This window comes from Triticum urartu, chromosome 2 (assembly GCF_003073215.2).
Source record: "Triticum urartu cultivar G1812 chromosome 2, Tu2.1, whole genome shotgun sequence".
Classification (NCBI taxonomy): Eukaryota; Viridiplantae; Streptophyta; class Magnoliopsida; order Poales; family Poaceae; genus Triticum; species Triticum urartu.
The window spans coordinates 95541008-95566017 of NC_053023.1; the positions used below are offsets into that span (position 1 = coordinate 95541008).

Sequence of the window (25010 nt, forward strand, 5' to 3'; positions counted from 1 at the left end):
GCTCGCGTATTGCGGGCCTTGGGCCTTGCTTCCTTGAGGAACTACCTTGGTACATTTTCCTAAACATATTTCTTCCTCTAAAAAATTTCTGTAATTTTTAGTGACTCAAAATAAAAGTGAACCAAACTCAACAAAATTGATAGCAACTACTCCTACAAGTGTATAGAGGCTATATCATGCATTAAAACTACTTTTGACCACATAAATTTGACATGCAAGTTCAAGAACAGGGTCACCTAAGCAACAAAATTTTGCAATAAATAAAGCACTAGAACAAAAACTAATCGGACCATTGGAGGAGTCACATACCGAAGAACAATCCCCCAAAGCAGTTTTGTGAATGGAGCTTTGAGCAAGGAGATCGAAAATGGCAGCAAGATGAGCTAGAACTCGGGTTTGAGATGGTGGATAATTTTTTCTAGAGGAATACGAAGTGTGTGGGTGCAAGAATAAGTGGAGGGGACCCACCTGGGGTCCACAAGGCAGGGGGCGCGCCCTCCACCCTCGTGGGCACACGGTGGGTCCCCCTGATGTGTTCTTAGTGCCAAAAAATCTTAAATATTCTGGAAAAGTCATATTTCATTTTCAGGGCATTTGGAGAACTTTTATTTTTGGGGTATTTTTTATTGCAAGGATAATTCAGAAAATAGATAGAAAATACCATTTTCGCTTTATTTAATATAAATAACAGAAAGTAAAAAAGAAGGGTACAGAAGGTTGTGCTTTCTAACTTCATCCATCTCATGCTCATCAAAAGGAATCCACTAACAAGGTTGATCAAGTCTTGTTAACAAACTCATTCCGAATCGCATGAAACCGGAGAAATTTTGAATAACACTAGGTACCTCAACAGGGATATGCATGTCCCCAACAATAAGAATGTCATATTTCTTCTTGACAGTAGGAAGAGGAAATTCAAAACCTCCAATAATAATCGTTGAAAATTTTCCAATAGAATTGATACTATGGACTTGAGGTTGTTTCCTCGGAAAGTGTACTGTATGCTCATTACCATTAACATGAAAAGTGACATTGCCTTTGTTGCAATCAACAACAGCCCCTGCAGTATTCAAAAAGGGTCTACCAAGGATAATCGACATACTATCGTCCTCGGGATTATCAAGAATAACGAAGTCCGTTAAAATAGTAACGTTTGCAACCACAACAGGCACATCCTCACAAATACTGACAGGTATAGCAATTGATTTATCAGCCATTTGCAAAGATATTTTAGTAGGTGTCAACTTATTCAATTCTAGTTATGATATAAAAAGAGAGGCATAACACTAACACCAGCTCCAAGATCACATAAAGCAGTTTCAACATAGTTTCTCTTAATGGAGCATGGTATAGTTGGTACTCCTGGATCTCCAAGTTTCTTTGGTATTCGACCCTTAAAAGTGTAATTAGCAAGCATGGTGGAAATTTCAGCTTCCGGTATCTTTCTTTTATTAGTAACAATATCCTTCATATACTTAGCATAATGATTCATTTTAAGCATATCAGTCAAACGCATACACAAAAAGATAGGTCTAATCATTTCAGCAAAGCGCTCAAAATCCTCATCATCCTTTTTCTTGGATGGTTTGGAAGGAAAAGGCATGGGTTTCTGAACCCATGGTTCTCTTTCCTTACCGTGCTTCCTAGCAACGAAGTCTCTCTTATCATAACGTTGATACTTTGATTGTGGGTTATCAAGATCAACAGCAGGTTCAATCTCTACATCATTATCATTGCTAGGTTGAGCATCAACATGAACATCATCATTAACATTATCACTAGGTTCATGTTCATTACCAGATTGTGTTTCAGCATCAGAAATAGAAATATCATTGGGATTCTTAGGTGTGTCAACAACAGGTTCACTAGAAGCATGCAAAGTCCTATCATTTTTCTTCTTCTCCTTAGAAGAACTAGGTGCATCAATATTAGTTCTCTGAGAATCTTGCTCAATTCTCTTAGGGTGGCCCTCAGGATACAAAGGTTCCTGAGTCATTTTACCCCCTCTGGTCATAACTCTAACATCATTATCATTTTTCTTATTATTTAATTCATTGAGCAAATCATTATGAGCTTTAAGTACTTGTTCTACTTGAGTGGGAACCATAGAAGCATTTTTACTAATAATTTTAAGCTCACTTTTAACTCTAGACATATCATCACTCAAGTGTTCAAGCATATCAGCATTGCGTTTCAATTGTCTACCAACATAAGCATTGAAGTTTTCTTGTTTAACAATAAAATTATCAAACTCATCTAAGCATTGGCTAGCAGACTTATAACGAGGAATATCACCTTCATCAAATCTATAGAGAGAATTTACCTTTACTACCTGTGTCGGGTTATCAAGACCATGTATCTCTTCAATAGGTGGTAAATTCTTAACATCTTCAGCTTTAATACCTTTTTCTTTCATAGATTTCTTTGCCTCTTGCATATCTTCGGGGCTAAGAAATAGAATACCCCTTTTCTTTGGAGTTGGCTTAGGAGTTGGTTCAGGAAGTGTCCATTTTCATTACTCAACATATTATTCAATAGCAATTCAGCTTGATCAACAGTTCTTTCCCTGAAAACACAACCAGCACAACTATCCAGGTGGTCTCTGAAAGCATCGGTTAGTCTATTATAAAAGATATCAAGTATTTCATTTTTCTTGAGAGGATGATCAGGCAAAGCATTAAGTAATTGGAGAAGCCTTCCCCAAGCTTGTGGGAGACTCTCTTCTTCAATTTGCACGAAATTATATATTTCCCTTAAGGCAGCTTGTTTTTTATGAGCGGGGAAATATTTAGTAGAGAAGTAATAAATCATATCCTGGGGACTACGCACACAACTGGGATCAAGAGAATTAAACCATGTTTAGCATCACCCTTTAATGAGAACGGAAACAACTTAAGGATAAAGTAATAGCGAGTTTCCTCATCATGAGTAAACAGGGTGGCTATATCATTTAATTTAGTAAGATGTGCCACAACAGTTTCAGATTCATAGCCATAAAAAGGATCAGATTCAACCAAAGTAATTAACTCAGGATCGACAGAGAAATCATAATCTTTGTCAGTAATAAAGATAGGTGAAGTAGCAAAAGCAGGGTCATATTTCATTCTAGCATTCAAACACTTTTCTTTAAGCTTAGCTAATAATTTCTTAAGATCAGATCTATCATTGCAAGCAAGAAAGTCTTTAGCAGTTTCTTCATCCATAACATAACCCTCAGGCACAACAGGCAATTCATATCTAGGGGGAGAATCTTCATCATCACTTTCATCAATATTATCAGTTTCAATAATTTCATTCTCTCTAGCCCTAGCAAGTTGTTCATCAAGAAATTCACCTAGTGGGACAGTATTATCAAGCATAGAAGTAGTTTCATCATAAGTATCATGCAAAGCAGAAGTGGCATCATCAATAACATGCGACATATCAGAATGAAAAGCAGGTGTAGGTGTCGCAAGTTTACTCAAAACAGAAGGTGAATCAAGTGCAGAGCTAGATGGCAGTTCCTTACCTTCCCTCGTAGTTGAGGGAAAAATCTTGGTTCTTTGATCTTTTAAGTTCTTCATAGTGATCAGCAGATATAAATCCCAAGTGACTCAAAGAATAGAGCTATGCTCCCCGGCAACGGCGCTAGAAAATAGTCTTGATAACCCACAAGTATAGGGGATCGCAACAGTTTTTGAGGGTAGAGTATTCAACCCAAATTTATTGATTCGACACAAGGGGAGCCAAAGAATATTCTCAAGTATTAGCAGTTGAGTTGTCAATTCAACCACACCTGGAAACTTAATATCTGCAGCAAGGTATTTTAGTAGCAAAGTAATATGATAGTAATCGTAACGGTAGCAAAAGTAATATTTTTGGTTTTATAGTGATTGTAACAGTAGCAACGGAACAGTAAATAAGCGAAGATCAATATATGAAAAGCTCGTAGGCAATGGACCAGTGATGGATAATTATGTCGGATGTGATTCCTCATGCAACGGTTATAACATAGGGTGACGCAGAACTAGCTCCAGTTCATCAATGTAATGTAGGCATGTATTCCGAATATAGTCATACGTGCTTATGAAAAAGAACTTGCATAATATCTTTTGTCCTACCCTCCCGTGGCAGCGGGGTCCTATTGGAAACTAAGGGATATTAAGGCCTCCTTTTAATAGAGTACCGGACCAAAGCATTAACACTTAGTGAATACATGAACTCGTCAAACTACGGTCATCACCGGTAAGTATCCCGATTATTGTCCACCTTCGGGGTTAATGGATCATAACACATAATAGGTGATTATAGACTTCCAAGATAGGATCAAGAACTCGCATATATTCACGAACATAATAGGTTCATATCTGAAATCATGGCACTCGGCCCTAGTGACAAGCATTAAGCATAGCAAAGTCATAGCAATATCAATCTCAGAACATAATGGATTACTAGGGAATCAAACCCTAACAAACTAACTCAATTACATGATAAATCTCATCCAACACATCACCGTCCAGCAAGCCTACGATGAAATTACTCACGCACGACGGTGAGCATCATGAAAATTGGTGATGGAGGAAGGTTGATGAATGACGATGGCGACGGATTCCCCTCTCCGGAGCCCCGAACGGACTCCAGATCAGCCCTCCCGAGAGAGATTAGGGCTTGGCAGCGGATCCGTATCGTAAAACATGATGAATCCTTCTCCTTTGATTTTTTTCTCCCGAACACAAATATATAGAGTTGGAGTTGTGGTCGGAGGAGCACCAGGGACCCACGAGGCAGGGGGCGCGCCTAGGGGGTAGGCGCGCCCCCACCCTCGTGGACAGGGTGTGGGCCCCCTGGCCTTGATCTTTCGCCAGTATTTTTTATATATTCCAAATAAATCTTCGTTGATTTTCAGGTCATTCCAAGAACTTTTATTTCTGCACAAAAATAACACCATGACAATTCTTGCTGAAAACAATGTCAGTCCGGGTTAGTTTCCATTCAAATCATGCAAATTAGAATCCAAAATAAAGGCAAAAGTGTTTGGAAAAGTAGATACGTTGGAGACGTATCAACTCTATACCCCCTCAATCAATAGAATCAAAGCAGGACGTAGAGTGTTATCTTTTCAAGAGAGGCCGAACTTGGGTAAAATCACCTGTCTTTGTTACCATCGTGCCAAGGCTACTAGCTCGGGACCTCCCTACCCAACATATGCCGGATTCGACTCCGTCATACGGCCTCTGCTCAGGCGAGCAGCTGGAAACTACCTAGTGTGGATCGAGTTAAACTTAATACTAGTGGGGCATTTTTGGTTGGAATTGGTGGATCTAGGATGGTCGTGCGAGATCATGACCGAATTGTCATTTTTTGTTGTTGCATGCACACGCATGTGCCGATGCACTAGAGGTCGAATTGCTAGCGAGTCTGGAGGGTTTTGCTTTGGCTTTGCAATGAAGTAACATCCTGGTCGATGTTGGATCTGATTGCTTGGAGGAAGTATTGATTATTGTCAGCACGGATATTAATCAAGGAATGATTTTCTTGTTAGAGAGATTCTGAAAAGTATGAAGGAACGCGGTTCTTCTATTATTCACATTAGACGTAGTCAGAATAGTGGTAGTCCAAAGGACCGTGCTTTGGCTTGATTCTGGCAAGCTTTGGTAGATTGCACAGTCGCACTGCGGTTTGCCTTGGTTCTTGTCGAGAGGATGTCTTGAGTATCACCGTGAGTGATTGTAATGCCTGATTATGAGTAACTGCCTCTATTTCTTGTTAGTTTGCATATAAAATTTAATCAAAGTCAAACTTTGTAAAATTTAACTAATTTTGTAGAAAAAAGTCTGCATCTACAATATCAAAACTATATGGTTTAAAAACTAGTTTCATGATGCATCTAGTAATATTAGTTTCATAATATTGTTAATGTTGATATTTTTTTTAAGCTTAGTCAAAGTTGACAATGTTTGACTTTGATCAAATTGTATACGCAGACCAGAAAAGGAGGAAGTACAAGAATACTGAAAACAAAAAGAGTTGTGGTTTTCAAAATCGCTTAGAGTTCTGATTTTGGACTACCTCTGCCTCAAAAAATTAGTGTATTTGTGTAATTTCCTAGACAAGTTTTACAGTACGATATAGAACTGTAGCCCTCTTTGGCAAAGACCACCGGCAGGAGTACTCAAAGTTAACGTGTTTCACCGGGAAGGTGGGTGGGCTCAGCATATAATGCCATCAGAGATAGTAATAGAATATTTGTTGCAGCAGGTGCAGGTTGGTACCATCATTTGCCCAATGCACTAACTGACAAAGCTTACGCTGCCAGCGGTGGCCATGTGCTGAAACAATAAAAAATGTTCCTATTTGAAAAATAACAATAATCAAAGTTGGTTGATCAAATGGTCAATAGGATGGCTGCGCATCCCAAAAGACGCGTTAATCCTCGATTAAATGTAGTATAAAAAGGTCCTGGCGATGTCATGGAAATCAAACAAGGTCAGGATGTATGAACTTGCTTGCACGCAGAAGCATGGTAAACGTGCTCAGCCATCCATCATTTCAAGCACTTGTTCGATAAGACTCCACCATCCCTCATGCTTAATTAGGATCCAAACATCACCAATCAGTAGACCATGGTAGTGGCATCCCTCTGTGAGGACAGAGCAGAGAAGATGGCTTCAGCCGGGCTCCTAGAGGCAGTAGCACCCAAAAAGAAGAAGAGCAACATCAAGTATGCCTCCACCTGCGCCGTCGTCGCCTCCATGGCCTCCATCGTCCTCGGCTACGGTACACATGTTGACATTATCACCTCCACGCCTGATTCTGTCTCGCGTTTGGCTATATGAAGTGTTTATTTCGTGGCCGCCATAGACACCGGTGTGATGAGCGGGGCGTCGCTGTATATCCAGAAGGACCTCGAGATCACGGACGTGCAGGTGGAGATCCTGATGGGCATCCTGAGCATCTACTCCATCATCGGCACATTAGCCGCCGGCAGGACGTCCGACTGGATCGGCCGCCGCTTCACGGCTATCTTTGCCGCCTTCTTCTTCTTTGCTGGTGCCTTGCTCATGGGCTTCGCAAGCGGCTACACCATGCTCATGCTCGGTCGCTTCGTGGCCGGCATCGGCGTGGGCTACGCCATCGTGATAGCGCCCGTGTACACAGCTGAGATCGCCCCGGCGTCGGCGCGCGGCTTCCTTGTGTCCTTCACGGAGGTCTTCATCAACATCGGCATCCTCCTCGGCTACATCTCTAACTACGCCTTCGCTCGCCTGCCGCTCCACCTTGGCTGGCGCTTCATGCTCGGCATCGGCGCGGTGCCGTCCGTCCTGCTCGCCGTCTTGGTGTCCGGCATGCCGGAGTCTCCCCGGTGGCTCGTCATGAAAGGCCGCCTCGCGGACGCGAGGGTCGTGCTGGAGAAGATCACCGACACGCCGGAGGAGGCCGAGGAGCGCCTCGCTGACATAAAGACCGCCGCCGGCATTCCAGACGACCTCGACGGCGACGTGGTCGTCGTGCCCAGGAAGAGAGGCGGCGAGGAGAAGCAGGTGTGGAGAGAGCTCATCCTGTCGCCGACTCCTTCCATGCGGCGAATACTGGTCGCGGCGCTCGGCGTCTTCTTGTTCCAGCAGTTGACGGGCTCCGACTCCGTCGTGCTCTACAGCCCGCGCGTGTTCGAGAGCGCTGGTCTCACCGGCGACCACCAACTGCTGGCCGCGACCTGCGCCATGGGCGTCGTCAAGACGCTCGTCATCTTGGTCGCCATGTTCCTCCTCGACCGTGTCGGCCGGAGGCCGCTGCTGCTATGCAGCACTGGCGGCATAATAGTCTCGCTCGTCGGCCTCGCGACGGGCCTCACCGTGGTGGACCAGAACCCGGACGCGAGGATCCCGTGGGCGGTCGTCCTGTGCGTGGCGTCCGTCCTGGTCTACGTGTCATTCTTCTCCATCGGCCTCGGGCCCGTGTTGGGTGTGTACACCACGGAGATCTTGCCGCTGCGGGTGCGCGCGCTGGGCTTCGCTGTCGGGGAGGCCGGCAACCGCTTGGTCAGCGGCGCCATGTCCATGACCTTCCTCTCGCTGTCCAGCGCCATCACGCTGGGCGGCACCTTCTTCCTCTACGCCGGCATCGCCGTGCTCGCGTGGGTGTTCTTCTTCACCTGCCTCCCGGAGACGCGCGGCCGGACGCTGGAGGAGATGGGCAGTCTGTTCGGCGTGACCGACACGGGCGCGGAGGCAGAAGATGCTGCCCCCGCGACACAGGACGCGAGCTGCTGGGCCAGACTCTTGGGCGCCTCGCCTGGACCCAGAGTTGATTAATCACATAATGGGATTGCTAAATCTCACGATGCTATTTATAAGATCATGCATTGAGATCTATGAAAAATTTCTTTTTAACTTTTTTTCTTTTTCTTTACATGTTGCGCCACTTGACTACTTGACTGAGAGTTGCTTCTAGCCAAGTAAATTGCACAGAAGTATCACAATTGGGGTATTGGAAACAGATTGATACCAAGATTGCTAATTTTTACGTGTCAGTACCAAGATTGGGGTGAGCCCTTGCAAAAAAGACTAAAAGTGTGTTTTATACGTATTGACAGGGAATCTGACCGGTCGGGCCCGCCCGTCAGGCGCCACGCTGGCCAGTGAGAGCGTGCCCGCGCGCTGACTCGGATGAGGCCGGGTCCCACCGTTTAGGGGGCGCGCTGGTGCGATCGAGCCAGACCCCGACCCCGCTCTGCCCTCTTCTCCTCGCACCCTCGCCGGCGGCTGCCTCCCCGCCCGCCCCGCCGCCGCCACACACCACGCGCGTAGCCATGGATAGAAGTGCTTAGGCGCTGTCACCTCCACCCGCGTGCTCCTCCCTCGTGCCCTCCTCTCCCCCGCCGGCTGTGTGCCCTCCCTGACGATGGCCTCGGCGATGGCCTGGGCGAGGGCCGGGGCGATGCGAGCGGCGGCGACCTCCCCTGCTTAGGCCTCGATGGCAGTGGCGGCTACTCCAGCTCGGAGTACAGTAGCGAGGACGAAGATTTTGCAGAGCCGGCGTTGTCGATGGAGCAGAGGCTGGGATTGGCGCGAATTTGGGTGGCCAACCCTAGCACCGCCCATCACTGGACTCATGGCTTCGGTGGTGTTCTATAAGTGCTCCACTGTTCCATTCTTGCTCACTAAAATTGGGGATTAGTGTTAGGGTTTACTGCCTACATGTTTAGCGCTCTAATTGCTAGTCCTAGCTAGAGCAGAGAAGTATAGTGGATTACATGAGTCCTAACTAGAGCAGAGCACCATTATGTGTTACCTAACTGGAGCAGAGCAAAGCAGCATTAGTGGATTACATTGTTATTTCTTAGTCCAAATTGTCATAGCAGCATTAGGTGTTACCTAGCTAGAGCAGAGCAGAGCAGAGAAGCATAGTGGATTAAATGAGTCCTAACTAGAGCAGAGCACCATTAGGGACAATTCCTGTTAACTTACTTATCTGAAAATACAAAACATCAGTTTGATGTGAGTTAAGTACCATCTCTGTAATTAGGGTTGCATTGAGATAGTTGTTTACATTGTTTGATTTTGTAGCAATTGTTTAGTTTATTCATATTGTAAGGGTAAATAAAAGCTTTGTTTATATGTTAACTTAAACAAAGCTTTGTTTATATGTTAACTTAAACAAAGGTTTGTTTATATGTTAGCCTATCTGTTAAGTAAAATTGTTTATTAACCAATTTTGTCTGTTATTTCATTTTGCAGTTTGTATGATGACATTTTGGCTGTTAGGTTCCATTTTGATGCTTCAGAAATGTTTGAGCCGAAGCTCTGCGGTTCAGATGTAACATACCTGAATATGATTGCAGTGATGGAAACCCAATGATTTAGTGAATATGATCTGCTGTTTCACATTGAGAATCCAGATTTAGGGGAGAAAGGATTGGAGATGGTAGAGAGTAATGCTGAGTTGCAACTAGTAAAGAGGCAGGTTGAGGAGTGTAAGGTTCTAAATTTGCTAGCGAGGGCATGTCCACCTCCTTGCAGCCAGTTTGAGAGGTAAGAATTATCCATTGTTGTGTATGAAGAGCATGTGTTATATGATCTCAGTGAGCCACCCATCTATGTTGTTGATGAAGAAGGAGTTGCCTTTGAAAGTCAGAGTAGTAGCTGCAGTGTAGCTCATGGTACTGGTGTTTGCACACAAGAGAGCAAGAATGTAAGAGGAAAACTGAAAGTTGTTTTGGAAATAGAAGAAGAAGAGGGATATGATGGCAGTGGTGGTTTGTGAAGGTGAAGATGACAGTGATGTAAACCCTTTTTATATGGGTGATGCTGATGACATAGAGATGGATGAGGGAAAGAAATAGAGAGAGTATGATGAAATAGAAGAGGAAGAAACAGATGATGAAGAATCTGAGGAGGAAGAAGTGGTGCATTATGAGGGTGACACAGAGGTTGAGGAACCTTTTCAAATGGATGAAGGTGATAGTTGTTTCACAGGATGAAGAAACTGTAATTGCACATGAAGAGAAGAAGAAGAAGAAGAAGAAGAAGAAGAAGAAGAAGAAGAAGAAGAAACAGAAGCTTCCAGTTAGGAAAGGGCCTACAACAAGGACACATTCAAGTGTAGTTCAAGAGGAGGAACCTGATTTCAAACCTTCATCTGACGAAGAAGAGAAAGGATTGTTGAAGGAGGCTGATGATGATGGTTATGAGCCATTGTCATTTATGCTGCCAAAGAAAAGGAAGAGCAGGGCAAAGCAGAGGCCTCCTAGAAAATGGTACAATGAGAAAATGGAAGCACCACATGAGCAATTATGTCTAAAGATGTGTTTCAAGGATCAACATCAATTCAGAGAGGCTTTGTTGAACTTACACATCACTCAAGGCAGAAACTTGAAATATCATAGGAACTCAGATCAAAGAATAATTGTACAATGCAACCAAAAACATTGCAACTTCTTTATGGTGGCACCAGTTATAAAAGGTGAAACTACTTTTGTAATTAAGAAGATGAGAATTAAGCGCACTTGCCCTATTAGTACAAAGACAACAAGGGTAAGTGCCAAGTGGCTTGCACAGAAGTATGAGTCATTGTTCAGATCTGATCTAACAACTGTCATTCAGACTTTGATTGATGCCTGCATGGAGAAGTATGGTGTGGATGTGCCCAAGTCAATGGCATATAGGGCAAAGAACCTAGCTATTGATGTTGTGCTAGGAGACCACAAGAAGCAATACCCTAGGTTGAAAGACTATGCTCACACGGTGATGGATACAAACCCTGGGAGTAGAGTAGTAGTCACTACTGTAACTCCAACATCCACTGAAAAAAATCCCCCATCCAGGTCCAAGATTCCATGCTATGTTCTATTGCATCAATGGAGCAAGGGAGGGGTTTCTCTCAAGGGGAGCAGACCATTCATTGGTTAGTTTGTTCACCTTGTGCATTAGTTACATATTGTTTCATCTTGAAATGCATTTGAATGTTTTAAATATTGAATTTGCTTGCTCATTCAGGTGTTGATGGGTGCTTCATTAAGTTAACTACTGGTGCTCAATTACTTGCTGCCACTGGTAGAGATGGCAACAACAACATATACCCACTAGCATTTGGTATTGTTGGGCAAGAGGACACACCTAACTGGTGTTGGTCTCTACACCAACTTAAAATCTGCCTAGGAGGAGAAGAGCGACAGTTTGGTCCATATACAATAATGTCAGCTAGACAAAAGGTATGTGCTTTTATCTTATGTCCTTGTTTCTATATGGTTGTTTTGTGCTAGATAGTAGCTTAGCTAGTTTAATTATGTGTCCCAGGGCCTACTAAATGCAGTGAATGTTGTCTTTCCTAAGTGCAACCAAAGGTTCTGCCTTAGGCATATCTATGCAAACTTCCAAAATGCTGGGTTTAGGGGGGAAGATCTGAAAAAGTATATGGATAATGTTGCCTATGCATATAGTGAACACAAATTTAACATTGCAATGAATGACCTTAGAGCTGAATGTGAGCAAGCTTGGGAGTGGCTTTGTCAAATACCCAAGAAAACATGGGCAAGGCATGCATTTGACATAAACAGCAAGACTGACCTTGTAGTTAACAATTTGTCTGAGGTGTTCAACAAGTATGTCCTAGATGTTAGGAACAAATCAATTAGGACAATGTGTGATGGAATAAAGGATAAGCAGATGATGAGGTGGCATAGGAATAGGGAGAGTGGAAAGAATGCTAGATGGGACATAACACCCCATGAAGCTGAGATTAGCTAGAGGTTGAAGAAGGAGGGCCGAATATTGGGCATAAGCAAAATTACAAGCTGGTGTGGACTTGTGCCATAGTTAAGTGGGTGCCAGGCGAAACCCCATGTTGTTAACCTTGCAATTCGCAAGCACATAGTGTGGTGTTTGGGTTTCGTAAGTAATTTTCAAAAAATTTTCCTACCACACGCAAGATCATGTGATGCATAGCAACGAGGGGGAGAGTGTTGTCTACGTACCCAACGCAGACCGACTGCGGAAGCGATGACACGACGTAGAGGAAGTAGTCGTACGTCTTCACGATCCAACCGATCAAGCACCGAAACTACGGCACCTCCGAGTTCGAGCACACGTTCAGCTCGATGACGATCCCCGGACTCCGATCCAGCAAAGTGTCGGGGAAGAGTTCCGTCAGCACGACGGCGTGGTGACGATCTTGATGTACTACAGCAGCAGGGCTTCGCCTAAACTCCGCTATAGTATTATCGAGGAATATGGTGGCAGGGGGCACCGCACACGGCTAAGGAATAGATCACGTGGATCAACTTGTGTGTCTAGAGGGTGCCCCTGCCTCCGTATATAAAGGAGTAGAGGGGGAGGCTGGCCGGCCAAGGGGGGGCGCAGGAGAGTCCTACTCCCTCTGGGAGTAGGATTCCCCCCCCCCCCAATCCTAGTTGGAATAGGATTCGCGGAGGGGGAAAAGAGGAGGAGGGGGCCGGCCACCTCTCGTAGTCCTAATAGGACTAGGGGAAGGGGGAGGTGCGCAGCCCATCTAGGGCAGCCCCTTCTCTTTTCCACCAGGCCCACTATGGCCTCTTAGCTCCCGGGGGGTTCCGGTAACCCTCCCGGTACTCCGGTAAAATCCCGATTTCACCCGGAACACTTCCGATATCCAAACATAGGCTTCCAATATATCAATCTTTATGTCTCTACCATTTCGAGACTCCTCGTCATGTCTGTGATCACATCCGGGACTCTGAACAACCTTCGGTACATCAAAATGCATAAACTCATAATGTAACTGTCATCGTAACCTTAAGCGTGCGGACCCTACGGGTTCGAGAACAATGTAGACATGACCGAGACACGTCTCCGGTCAATAACCAATAGCGGGACCTGGATGCCCATATTGGCTCCTACATATTCTACGAAGATCTTTATCGGTCAGACCGCATAACAACATACGTTGTTCCCTTTGTCATCGGTATGTTACTTGCCTGAGATTCGATCGTCGGTATCTCAATACCTAGTTCAATCTCGTTACCGGCAAGTCTTTTTACTCGTTCCGTAATACATCATCTCACAACTAATCATATTAGTTGTAATGCTTGCAAGGCTTATGTGATGTGTATTACCGAGAGGGCCCAGAGATACCTCTCCGACAATCGGAGTGACAAATCCTAATCTCGAAATACGCCAACCCAACATCTACCTTTGGAGACACCTGTAATGCTCCTTTATAATCACCCAGTTACGTTGTGACGTTTGGTAGCACCCAAAGTGTTCCTCCGGCAAACGGGAGTTGCATAATCTCATAGTCATAGGAACATGTATAAGTCATGAAGAAAGCAATAACAACATACTAAATGATCGGGTGCTAAGCTAATGGAATGGGTCATGTCAATCAGATTATTCAACTAATGATGTGATCCCATTAATCAAATAACAACTACTTTGTCTATGATTAGGAAACATAACCATCTTTGATTAACTGAGCTAGTCAAGTAGAGGCATACTAGTGACACTCTTGTTTTGTCTATGTATTCACACATGTATTTGTTTCCGGTTAAATACAATTCTAGCATGAATAATAAACATTTATCATGATATAAGGAAATAAATAATAACTTTATTATTGCCTCTAGGGCATATTTCCTTCAGTCTCCCACTTGCACTAGAGTCAATAATCTAGATTACACAGTAATGATTCTAACACCCATGGAGCCTTGGTGCTGATCATGTTTTGCTCGTGGAAGAGGCTTAGTCAACGGGTCTGCAACATTCAGATCCGTATGTATCTTGCAAATCTCTATGTCTCCCACCTGGAACTTGATCCCGGATGGAGTTGAAGCGTCTCTTGATGTGCTTGGTCCTTTTGTGAAATCTGGATTCCTTTGCAAGGCAATTGCACCAGTATTGTCACAAAAGATTTTCATTGGACCCGATGCACTAGGTATGACACCTAGATCGGATATGAACTCCTTCATCCAGACTCCTTCATTTGCTGCTTCCGAAGCAGCTATGTACTCCGCTTCACATGTAGATCCCGCTACGACGCTTTGTTTAGAACTGCACCAACTGACAGCTCCACCGTTTAATGTAAACACGTATCCGGTTTGCGATTTAGAATCGTCCGGATCAGTGTCAAAGCTTGCATCAACGTAACCTTTTACGATGAGCTCTTTGTCACCTCCATATATGAGAAACATATCCTTAGTCCTTTTCAGGTATTTCAGGATGTTCTTGACCGCTGTCCAGTGATCCACTCCTGGATTACTTTGGTACCTCCCTGCTAGACTTATAGCAAGGCACACATCAGGTCTGGTACACAGCATTGCATACATGATAGAGCCTATGGCTGAAGCATAGGGAACATCTTTCATTTTCTCTTTATCTTCTGCGGTGGTCGGACATTGAGTCTTACTCAATTTCACACCTTGTAACACAGGCAAGAGCCCTTTCTTTGCTTGATCCATTTTGAACTTCTTCAAAATTTTGTCAAGGTACGTGCTTTGTGAAAGTCCAATTAAGCGTCTTGATCTATCTCTATAGATCTTAATGCCCTTAATGCCCAATATGTAAGCAGCTTCACCGAGGTTCTTTCATTGAAAAACTCTTATTCAAGTATCCCTTTATGCTATCCAGAAATTCTATATCATTTCCAATCAATAATATGTCATCCACATATAATATCAGAAATGCTACAGAGCTCCCACTCACTTTCTTGTAAATACAGGCTTCTCCGAAAGTCTGTATAAAACCAAATGCTTTGATCACACTATCAAAGCGTTTATTCCAACTCTCCGAGAGGCTTGCACCAGTCCATAAAATGAGTCGCTGGAGCTTGCACACTTTGTTAGCTCCCTTTGATCGACAAAACCTTCTGGTTGCATCATATACAACTCTTCTTCCAGAAATCCATTCCAGGAATGCAGTTTTGACATCCTTCTGCCAAATTTCATAATCATAAAATGCGGCAATTGCTAAACATGATTCGACAAGACTTAAGCATCGCTATACGGGTGAGAGGTCTCATCGTAGTCAATCCCATTGAACTTGTCGAAAACCTTTCGCAACAAGTCGAGCTTTATAGACAGTAACATTACCGTCAGCGTCAGTCTTCTTCTTGAAGATCCATTTATTCTCAATTGCTTGCCGATCAACGGGCAAGTCAACCAAAGTCCACACTTTGTTCTCATACATGGATCCCATCTCAGATTTCATGGCTGCTAGCCATTTTGCAGAATCTGGGCTCACCATCGCTTCTTCATAGTTCGTAGGTTCATCATGATCTAGTAGCATGACTTGCAGAACAGGATTACCGTACCACTCTGGTGCGGATCTTACTCTGGTTGATCTACGAGGTTCAGTAGTATCTTGATCTGAAGTTTCATGATCATTATCATTGGCTTCCTCACTAACTGGTGTAGGTGTCACTGAAACAGTTTTCTGTGATGTACTACTTTCCAATAAGGGAGCAGGTACAGTTACCTCATCAAGTTCTACTTTCCTCCCACTCACTTCTTTCGAGAGAAACTCCTTCTCTAGAAAGGATCCATTCTTAGCAACGATGTCTTGCCTTCGGATCTGTGATAGAAGGTGTACCCAACAGTATCCTTTGGGTATCCTATGAAGACACATTTCTCCGATTTGGGTTCGAGCTTATCAGGTTGAAGCTTTTTCACATAAGCATCGCAGCCCCAAACTTTAAGAAACGACAACTTTGGTTTCTTGCCAAACCACAGTTCATAAGGCGTCGTCTCAACGGATTTTGATGGTGCCCTATTTAACGTGAATGCGGTCGTCTCTAAAGCATAACCCCAAAACGATAGCGGTAAATCAGTAAGAGACATCATAGATCGCACCATATCTAGTAAAGTACGATTACGACGTTCGGACACACCATTACGCTGTGGTGTTCCGGGTGGCGTGAGTTGCGAAACTATTCCGCATTGTTTCAAATGTAACCAAACTCGTAACTCAAATATTCTCCTCCACGATCAGATCGTAGAAACTTTATTTTCTTGTTACGATGATTTTCAACTTCACTCTGAAATTCTTTGAACTTTTCAAATGTTTCAGACTTATGTTTCATTAAGTAGATATACCCATATCTGCTTCAAATCATCTGTGAAGGTGAGAAAATAACGATATCCGCCACGAGCACTATTCATCGGACCACATACATCGGTATGTATGATTTCCAACAAATCTGTTGCTCTCTCCATAGTACCGGAGAACGGTGTTTTAGTCATCTTGCCCATGAGGCACGGTTCGCAAGTACCAAGTGATTCATAATCAAGTGGTTCCAAAAGTCCATCAGTATGGAGTTTCTTCATGCGCTTTACACCGATATGACCTAAACAACAGTGCCACAAATAAGTTGCACATCATTATCAACTTCTGCATCTTTTGGCTTCAACATTATGAATATGTGTATTACTACTATCGAGATTCAATAAAAATAGACCACTCTTCAAGGGTGCATGACCATAAAAGATATTACTCATATAAATAGAACAACCATTATTCTCTGATTTAAATGAATAACCGTCTCGCATTAAACAAGATCCAGATATAATGTTCATGCTCAACGCTGGCACCAAATAACAATTATTTAGGTCTAATATTAATCCCGAAGGTAGATGTAGAGGTAGCGTGCCGACCGCGATCACATCAACTTTGGAACCGTTTCCCACGCACATCGTCACCTTGTCCTTTGCCAGTGCCCGCTTATTCCGTAGTCCCTGTTTCGATTAGCAACAGAACCAGTATCAAATACCCAGGTGCTACTGCGAGCTCTAGTAAGGTACACATCAATAACATGTATATCACATATACCTTTGTTCACCTTGCCATCCTTCTTATCCGCCAAATACTTGGGGCAGTTCCGCTTCCAGTGACCAGTCTGCTTGCAGTAGAAGCACTCAGTTTCAGGCTTAGGTCCAGACTTGGGTTTCTTCTCCTGAGCAGCAACTTGCTTGCTGTTCTTCTTGAAGTTCCCCTTTTTCTTCCCTTTGCCCTTTGTCTTGAAACTAGTGGTCTTGTATACCATCAACACTTGATGATCCTTCTTGATTTCTACCTCCGTAGCTTTCAGCATTGCGAAGAGCTCGGGAAATAGTCTTGTTCATCCCTTGCATATTATAGTTCATCACGAAGCTCTTGTAGCTTGGTGGCAGTGATTGGAGAATTCTGTCAATGACGCAATCATCCGGAAGATTAACTCCCAATTGAATCAAGTGATTATTATACCCAGACATTTTGAGTATATGCTCACTGACAGAACTGTTCTCCTCCATCTTGCAGCTATAGAACTTATTGGAGACTTCATATCTCTCAATCCGGGCATTTGCTTGAAATATTAACTTCAACTCCTGGAACATCTCATATGCTCCATGACGTTCAAAACGTCGTTGAAGTCCCGATTCTAAGCCGTAGAGCATGGCACACTGAACTATCGAGTAGTCATCTGCTTTGCTCTGCCAGACGTTCATAACATCTGGTGTTGCTCCAGCAGCAGGCCTGGCACCAAGCGGTGCTTCCAGGACGTAATTCTTTTGAGCAGCAATGAGGATAATCCTCAAGTTACGGACCCAGTCCGTGTAATTGCTACCATCATCTTTCAACTTTGCTTTCTCAAGGAACGCATTAAAATTCAACGGAACAACAGCACGAGCCATCTATCTACAGTCAACATAAACAAGCAAGATACTATCAGGTACTAAGTTCATGATAAATTTAAGTTCAATTAATCATATTACTTAAGAACTCCCACTTAGATAGACATCCCTCTAATCTTCTAAGTGATTACGTGATCCAAATCAACTAAACCATAACCGATCATCACGTGAGATGGAGTAGTTTTCAATGGTGAACATCGTTTATGTTGATCATATCTACTATATGATTCACGCTCGACCTTTCGGTCTCCGTGTTCCGAGGCCATATCTGCATAAGCTAGGCTCGTCAAGTTTAACCTAAGTATTCTGCTTGTGCAAAACTAGCTTGCACCCGTTGTAGATGGACGTAGAGCTTATCACACCCGATCATCACGTGGTGTCTGGGAACGACGAACTTTGGCAACGGTGCATACTCAGGGAGAACACTTCTTGATAATTTAGTGAGAGATCATCTTATAATGCTACCGTCAATCAAAGCAAGATAAGATGCATAAAAGGATAAACATCACATGCAATCAATTTAAGTGATATGATATGGCCATCATCATCTTGTGCTTGTGATCTCCATCTCCGAAGAACCGTCATGATCACCATCGTCACCGGCGCGACACCTTGATCTCCATCGTAGCATCGTTGTCGTCTCGCCAATCTTATGCTTCCACGACTATCACTACCGTTTAGTAATAAAGTAAGCATTACATCGCGATTGCATTGCATACAATAAAGCGACAACCATATGGCTCCTGCCAGTTGCCGATAACTCGGTTACAAAACATGATCATCTCATACAATAAAATTCAGCATCATGCCTTGACCATATCACATCACAACATGCCTTGCAAAAACAAGTTAGACGTCCTCTACTTTGTTGTTGCAAGTTTTACGTGGCTGCTACGGGCTTTAAGCAAGAACCAATCTCACCTATGCATCAAAACCACAACGATAGTTTGTCAAATAGACTCCGTTTTAACCTTCTCAAGGACCGGGCGTAGCCATACTTGGTTCAACTAAAGTTGGAGAGACAGTCGCCCGCAAAGCCATCTATGTGCAAAGCACGTCGAGGGAACCGGTCTCCGCGTAAGCGTACGCGTAAGGTTGGTCCGGGTCGTCTCGTCCAACAATACCGCCGAACCAAAGTATGACATGCTGGTAGGCAGTATGACTTGTATCGTCCACAACTCACTTGTGTTCTACTCGTGCATATAACATCAACATAAATAACCTAGGCTCGGATGCCACTGTTGGGTTTCGTAGTAATTTCAAAAAAATTCCTACGCACATGCAAGATCATGTGATGCATAGCAATGAGAGGGGAGAGTGTTGTCTACGTACCCAACGCAGACCGACTGCGGAAGCGCTGACACGACGTAGAGGAAGTAGTCATATGTCTTTGCGATCCAACCGATCAAGCACCGAAACTACGGCACCTCCGAGTTCGAGCACACGTTCAGCTCGATGACGATCCCCGGACTCCGATCCAGCAAAGTGTCAGGGAAGAGTTCCGTCAGCATGACGGCATGGTGACGATCTTGATGAACTACAGCAGCAGGGCTTCGCCTAAACTCCGCTACAATATTATCGAGGAATATGGTGGCAGGGGGCACCACACACGGCTAAGGAATAGATCACGTGGATCAACTTGTGTGTTCTAGGGTGCCTCTACCTCAGTATATAAAGGAGCCAAGGGGGGAAGGCTGGCCGGCCACAATGGGTGCGCCAGGAGAGTCCTACTCCCTCCGGGAGTAGGATTCCCCCCCCCCCAATCCTATTCCAACTAGGATTCCAAGGGGAGAAAGAGAGAGAGGGGGGCCGGCCACCTTCCCTAGTCCTAATAGGACTAGGGGAGGGTGGAGGTGCGCAGCCACCTTGGGCTGCCCCTTTCTCCTTTCCACTAAGGCCCATGTAAGGCCCATATGGCTCCCGGGGGGTTCCGGTAACCCTCCCGGTACTCCGGTAAAATCCCGATTTCACCCGGAACACTTCCGATATCCACATATAGGCTTCCAATATATCAATATTTACGTCTCGACCATTTCGAGACTCCTCGTCATGTCCGTGATCACATCCGGGACTCCGAACAACCTTCGGTACATCAAAATGCATAAACCCATAATATAACTGTCATCGTAACCTTAAGCGTGCGGACCCTACGGGTTCGAGAACAATGTAGACATGACCGAGACATGTCTTCGGTCAATAACCAATAGCGGGACCTAGATGCCCATATTGGCTCCTACATATTCTACGAAGATCTTTATCGGTCAGACCGCATAACAACATACGTTGTTCCCTTTGTCATCGGTATGTTACTTGCCCGAGATACGATCGTCGGTATCCAATACCTAGTTCAATCTCGTTACCGGCAAGTCTCTTTACTCGTTTCGTAATACATCATCTCACAACTAACGTATTAGTTGTAATGCTTGCAAGGCTTATGTGATGTGTATTACCGAGAGGGCCCAGAGATACCTCTCCGACAATCGGAGTGACAAATCCTAATCTCGAAATACGCCAACCCAACATCTACCTTTGGAGACACCTGTAATGCTCCTTTATAATCACCCAGTTACGTTGTGACATTTGGTAGCACCCAAAGTGTTCCTCCGGCAAACGGGAGTTGCATAATCTCATAGTCATAGGAACATGTATAAGTCATGAAGAAAGCAATAGCAACATACTAAACGATCGGGTGCTAAGCTAATGGAATGGGTCATGTCAATCAGATCATTCAACTAATGATGTGACCTCGTTAATCAAATAACAACTCATTGTTCATGGTCAGGAAACATAACCATCTTTGATTAACGAGCTAGTCAAGTAGAGGCATACTAGTGACACTTTGTTTGTCTATGTATTCACACATGTATTATGTTTCCGGTTAATACAATTCTAGCATGAATAATAAACATTTATCATGATTATAAGGAAATAAATAATAACTTTATTATTGCCTCTAGGGCATATTTCCTTCATGACCTTAGTAACGGCCTGGTAACGGCCCGTGAAATCAAATGGGCCCACTTGTCGCCCGCTTCGATGTCGGTCTGTTATAGAGTCGGGAGGCAAGAGGGGCAATGAGGGAGTCCTGGATTAGGGGGTGTCCGGATAGCCGGACTATACCTTCGGCCGGACTCCTGGACTATGAAGATACAAGATTGAAGACTTCGTCCCGTGTCCGGAAGGGACTTTCCTTGGCGTGGAAGGCAAGCTTGGCGATACGGATATGTAGATCTCCTACCATTGTAACCGACTTTGTGTAACCCTAACCCTCTCCGGTGTCTATATAAACCAGAGGGTTTTAGTCTGTAGGACAACATACAGAACAACAATCATACCATAGGCTAGTTTCTAGGGTTTAGCCTCTCCGATCTCGTGGTAGATATACTCTTGTACTACCCATATCATCAATATTAATCAAGCAGGACGTAGGGTTTTACCTCCATCAAGAGGGCCCGAACCTGGGTAAAACTTCGTGTCCCTTGCCTCCTGTTACCATCCGGCCTAGACGCACAGTTCGGGACCCCCTACCCGAGATCCGCCGGTTTTGACACCGACATTGGTGCTTTGATTGAGAGTTCCTCTGTGTCGTCGCCCTTAGGCTTGATGGCTCCTACGATCATCAATAGCGATGCAATCCAGGGTGAGACCTTCCTCCCCGGACAGATCTTCGTCTTCGGCGGCTTAGCACTGTGGGCCAATTCACTAGGCCATTTGGAGCAAATCGAAAGCTATGCCCCTGGCCGTCAGGTCAGATTTGGAAGTTTAAACTACACGGCTGATATCCGCGGGACTTGATCTTCGACGGATTCGAGCCACTTCTGAGCGCGCCGCACTGTCACGACAAGCATGATATAGCTCTGCCGCCGAACAGTGCCCTGGAGGCCGCACCCGCATCGGCTTCGACCCTTAATTCGGAGCCAACTGCGCCGAATCGAGGATGGGTGGTTGGACGCCGCCTCGGGGGCTATGATCCCAACGGCGATCGAGCCGAACACCAGCCCCGCACTCGCGAGACTCGTGACTCCAAGGAGCCAGACTCCTCTCCGGACTCCGAACCCTCCGCGCCCCTGCCGATCGAATCCGATGGGCGCCGATCATGGAGTTTACTGCCGCGGACATCTTTCAGCACTCGCCTTTCGGCGATATTCTGAAGACACTAAGTCTCTCTCTTTATCAGGAGAGCCCTGGCCGGACTACGGTCAGCAAGGTTGGGATACGGACGATGAAGAAATTCAAAGCCCACCCACCACCCACTTTGTAGCCACTGTCGACGATTTAACCGACATGCTCGACTTCGACTCCGAAGACATCGACGGTATGGACACCGATGCAGGAGACGATGAAGAACCAGCGCCTATTGGGCCCTGGAAAGCCACCTCGTCGTATGACATATACATGGTGGACACCCCAAAAGAAGGAGATGGCGATGGAACAGCGGAGGATGACCCCTCCAAGAAACAGCCTAAGCGCCGGCGTCAGCGGCGCCGCTCAAAATCCCGCCAAAGCAAATACGGTGATTCCAGCACGGGAGATAATAATACTCCGGAGAGTGCCGAAGAAAACCCCCTCCAGCAAGATTCAGCACAGGAGGACGGAGAAGCCAGCCCTCATGAGAGAGCGGCAGACAGAGAGGTCGAGGACGATAATTATATGCCTCCCTCCGAAGACGAGGCAAGCCTCGACGACGACGAATTCGTCGTGCCAGAGGATCCCGTCGAGCAAGAGCGTTTTCAACGCAGGCTTATGGCCACGGCAAGAAGCCTCAAGAAAAAACAGCAACAGCTTAGAGCTGATCAAGATTTGCTAGTCGACAGATGGACTGAAGTCCTTGCGGCCGAAGAGCATAAACTCGAACGCCCCTCCAAGAGCTACCCAAAGCGCAGGTTGCTACCCCGATTAGAGGAGGAAGCACTTAAACCTACATCACCAGCACTTGATACGGCCGACCGGCCACCTCGTGGCCTGCGACAGAGAGGCCTCTCGGCCCTCCACTCAAGCCGCACCCCGTACCAAGGCACGGGAAAATGCGCCGGACTACGAGATATGTTGGAGGACAAGGCAAGGCAAACAAGATCGATCTACGGATCGCGTGGGCGCCCCACGACTCGAGACGATAACCGTCACGCGGACACAAATCCGGTAGGGCCGAACACAGTAGACAAAGCTCATTGGAGCTACGTCGTGATATAGCCCAGTACAGAGGCGCCGCACACCCACTATGCTTCACAGACGAAGTAATGGATCATCAAATCCCCGAGGGTTTCAAACCCGTAAACATCGAATCATATGATGGCACAACAGATCCTGCGGTATGGATCGAGGATTATCTCCTTCATATCCACATGGCCCGCGGCGATGATCTCCACGCCATCAAATACCTCCCACTCAAGCTTAAAGGACCAGCTCGGCATTGGCTTAACAGCTTGCCAGCAGGATCAATCAGTTGTTGGGAGGACCTAGAAGCCGCATTCCTCGACAATTTCCAGGGCACTTATGTGCGACCACCAGACGCCGATGACCTAAGCCACGTAATTCAGCAGCCAGAGGAATCGGCCAGGCAATTCTGGACACGGTTCCTAACAAAGAAAAATCAAATAGTCGACTGTCCGGGCTGCAGAGGCCCTAGCAGCCTTCAAGCACAATATCCGTGACGAGTGGCTTGCCCGGCACCTTGGACAGGAAAAGCCGAAATCTATGGCAGCACTCACGACACTCATGACCCGCTTTTGCGCGGGAGAAGACAGCTGGCTTGCTCGTAGCAACATATGACCAAGAACCCTGGTAATTCGGATACCAGGGACAGTAGTGGCAGGTCGCGTCGCAACAAGCAGAAGCGCCGCATTAACGGCGACAATGCTGAGGATAGGCAGTTAATGCCGGATTCAGAGGCTATAAATCCGGTCAGCGGAAAAAGCCATTCAAAGAATCCTAGGGGCCCGTCCAGTTTGGACCGAATACTCGACCGCTTGTGCCAGATACATGGCACCCCCGAAAAGCCGGCCAATCACACCAACAGGGATTGTTGGGTGTTCAAGCAGGCAGGCAAGTTAAATGCCGAAAAATAAAGACAAGGGGCTGCATAGCGATGACGACGAGAGAGCCCCGGCCGCCGAACAACAGTGGACAGAAGGGTTTTCCCCACAAGTGCGGACGGTGAACATGATATACGCAACCCACATCCCCAAGAGGGAGCGGAAGCGCGCGTTAAGGGACGTATACGTGGTAGAGCCAGTCGCCCCAAAGTTCAACCCATGGTCCTCCTGCCCGATCACCTTTGATCGAAGGGACCATCCCACTAGCACCCGTCATGGCGGATTCGCCGCATTGGTTCTAGACCCAATTATTGACGGATTTCATCTCACTAGAGTCCTTATGGACGGCGGCAGCCTGAACCTGCTTTACCAGGATACAGTGCGGAAAATGGGCATAGATCCCTCGAGGATTAAGCCCACCAAAACGACCTTTAAAGGCGTAATACCAGGTGTAGAGGCCAACTGTACAGGCTCAGTCACACTTGAAGTGGTCTTCGGATCTCCGGATAATTTCCGAAGCGAGGAGTTAATCTTCGACATAGTCCCATTCCGCAGTGGCTATCACGCACTGCTCGGGCGAACCGCATTCGCCAAGTTCAATGCGGTACCGCACTACGCATACCTTAAGCTCAAGATGCCAGGCCCTCGAGGAGTAATTACGGTCAATGGAAACACCGAACGCTCCCTCTGAACGGAGGAGCACACGGCGGCCCTTGCAGCGGAAGTACAAAGCAGCCTCTCCAGGCAGTTCTCCAGTCCGGCCATTAAACGTCCGGACACCGTCAAGCGTGCTCGGAGTAACCTACAACAAGACCGCCTGGCACGTTCCGAGCAGGCGTAGCAATGCGGCCCCAACCCCAGCC

General features: G+C 45.6%; 2 protein-coding genes across 2 annotated transcripts; both read left to right on the forward strand.

Annotated features, from left to right (window-relative positions):
* The first annotated feature begins 6454 nt into the window (after positions 1 to 6454).
* On the forward strand, positions 6455 to 8369 carry LOC125536080 (putative polyol transporter 2). Its single transcript, XM_048699206.1, has 2 exons — positions 6455 to 6756; positions 6841 to 8369. The coding sequence occupies exons 1-2, from the start codon at positions 6603 to 6605 to the stop codon at positions 8289 to 8291; spliced, it is 1605 nt and encodes a 534-aa protein (XP_048555163.1). The 5' UTR covers positions 6455 to 6602; the 3' UTR covers positions 8292 to 8369.
* Positions 8370 to 9540: 1171 nt separating this feature from the next.
* Positions 9541 to 11740, forward strand: LOC125535252. The gene is made up of 2 exons (XM_048698299.1): positions 9541 to 11382; positions 11475 to 11740. Exons 1-2 carry the CDS (start codon positions 10356 to 10358, stop codon positions 11738 to 11740), a joined length of 1293 nt encoding a protein of 430 aa, XP_048554256.1. The 5' UTR covers positions 9541 to 10355.
* The last annotated feature ends 13270 nt before the right edge of the window (positions 11741 to 25010 follow it).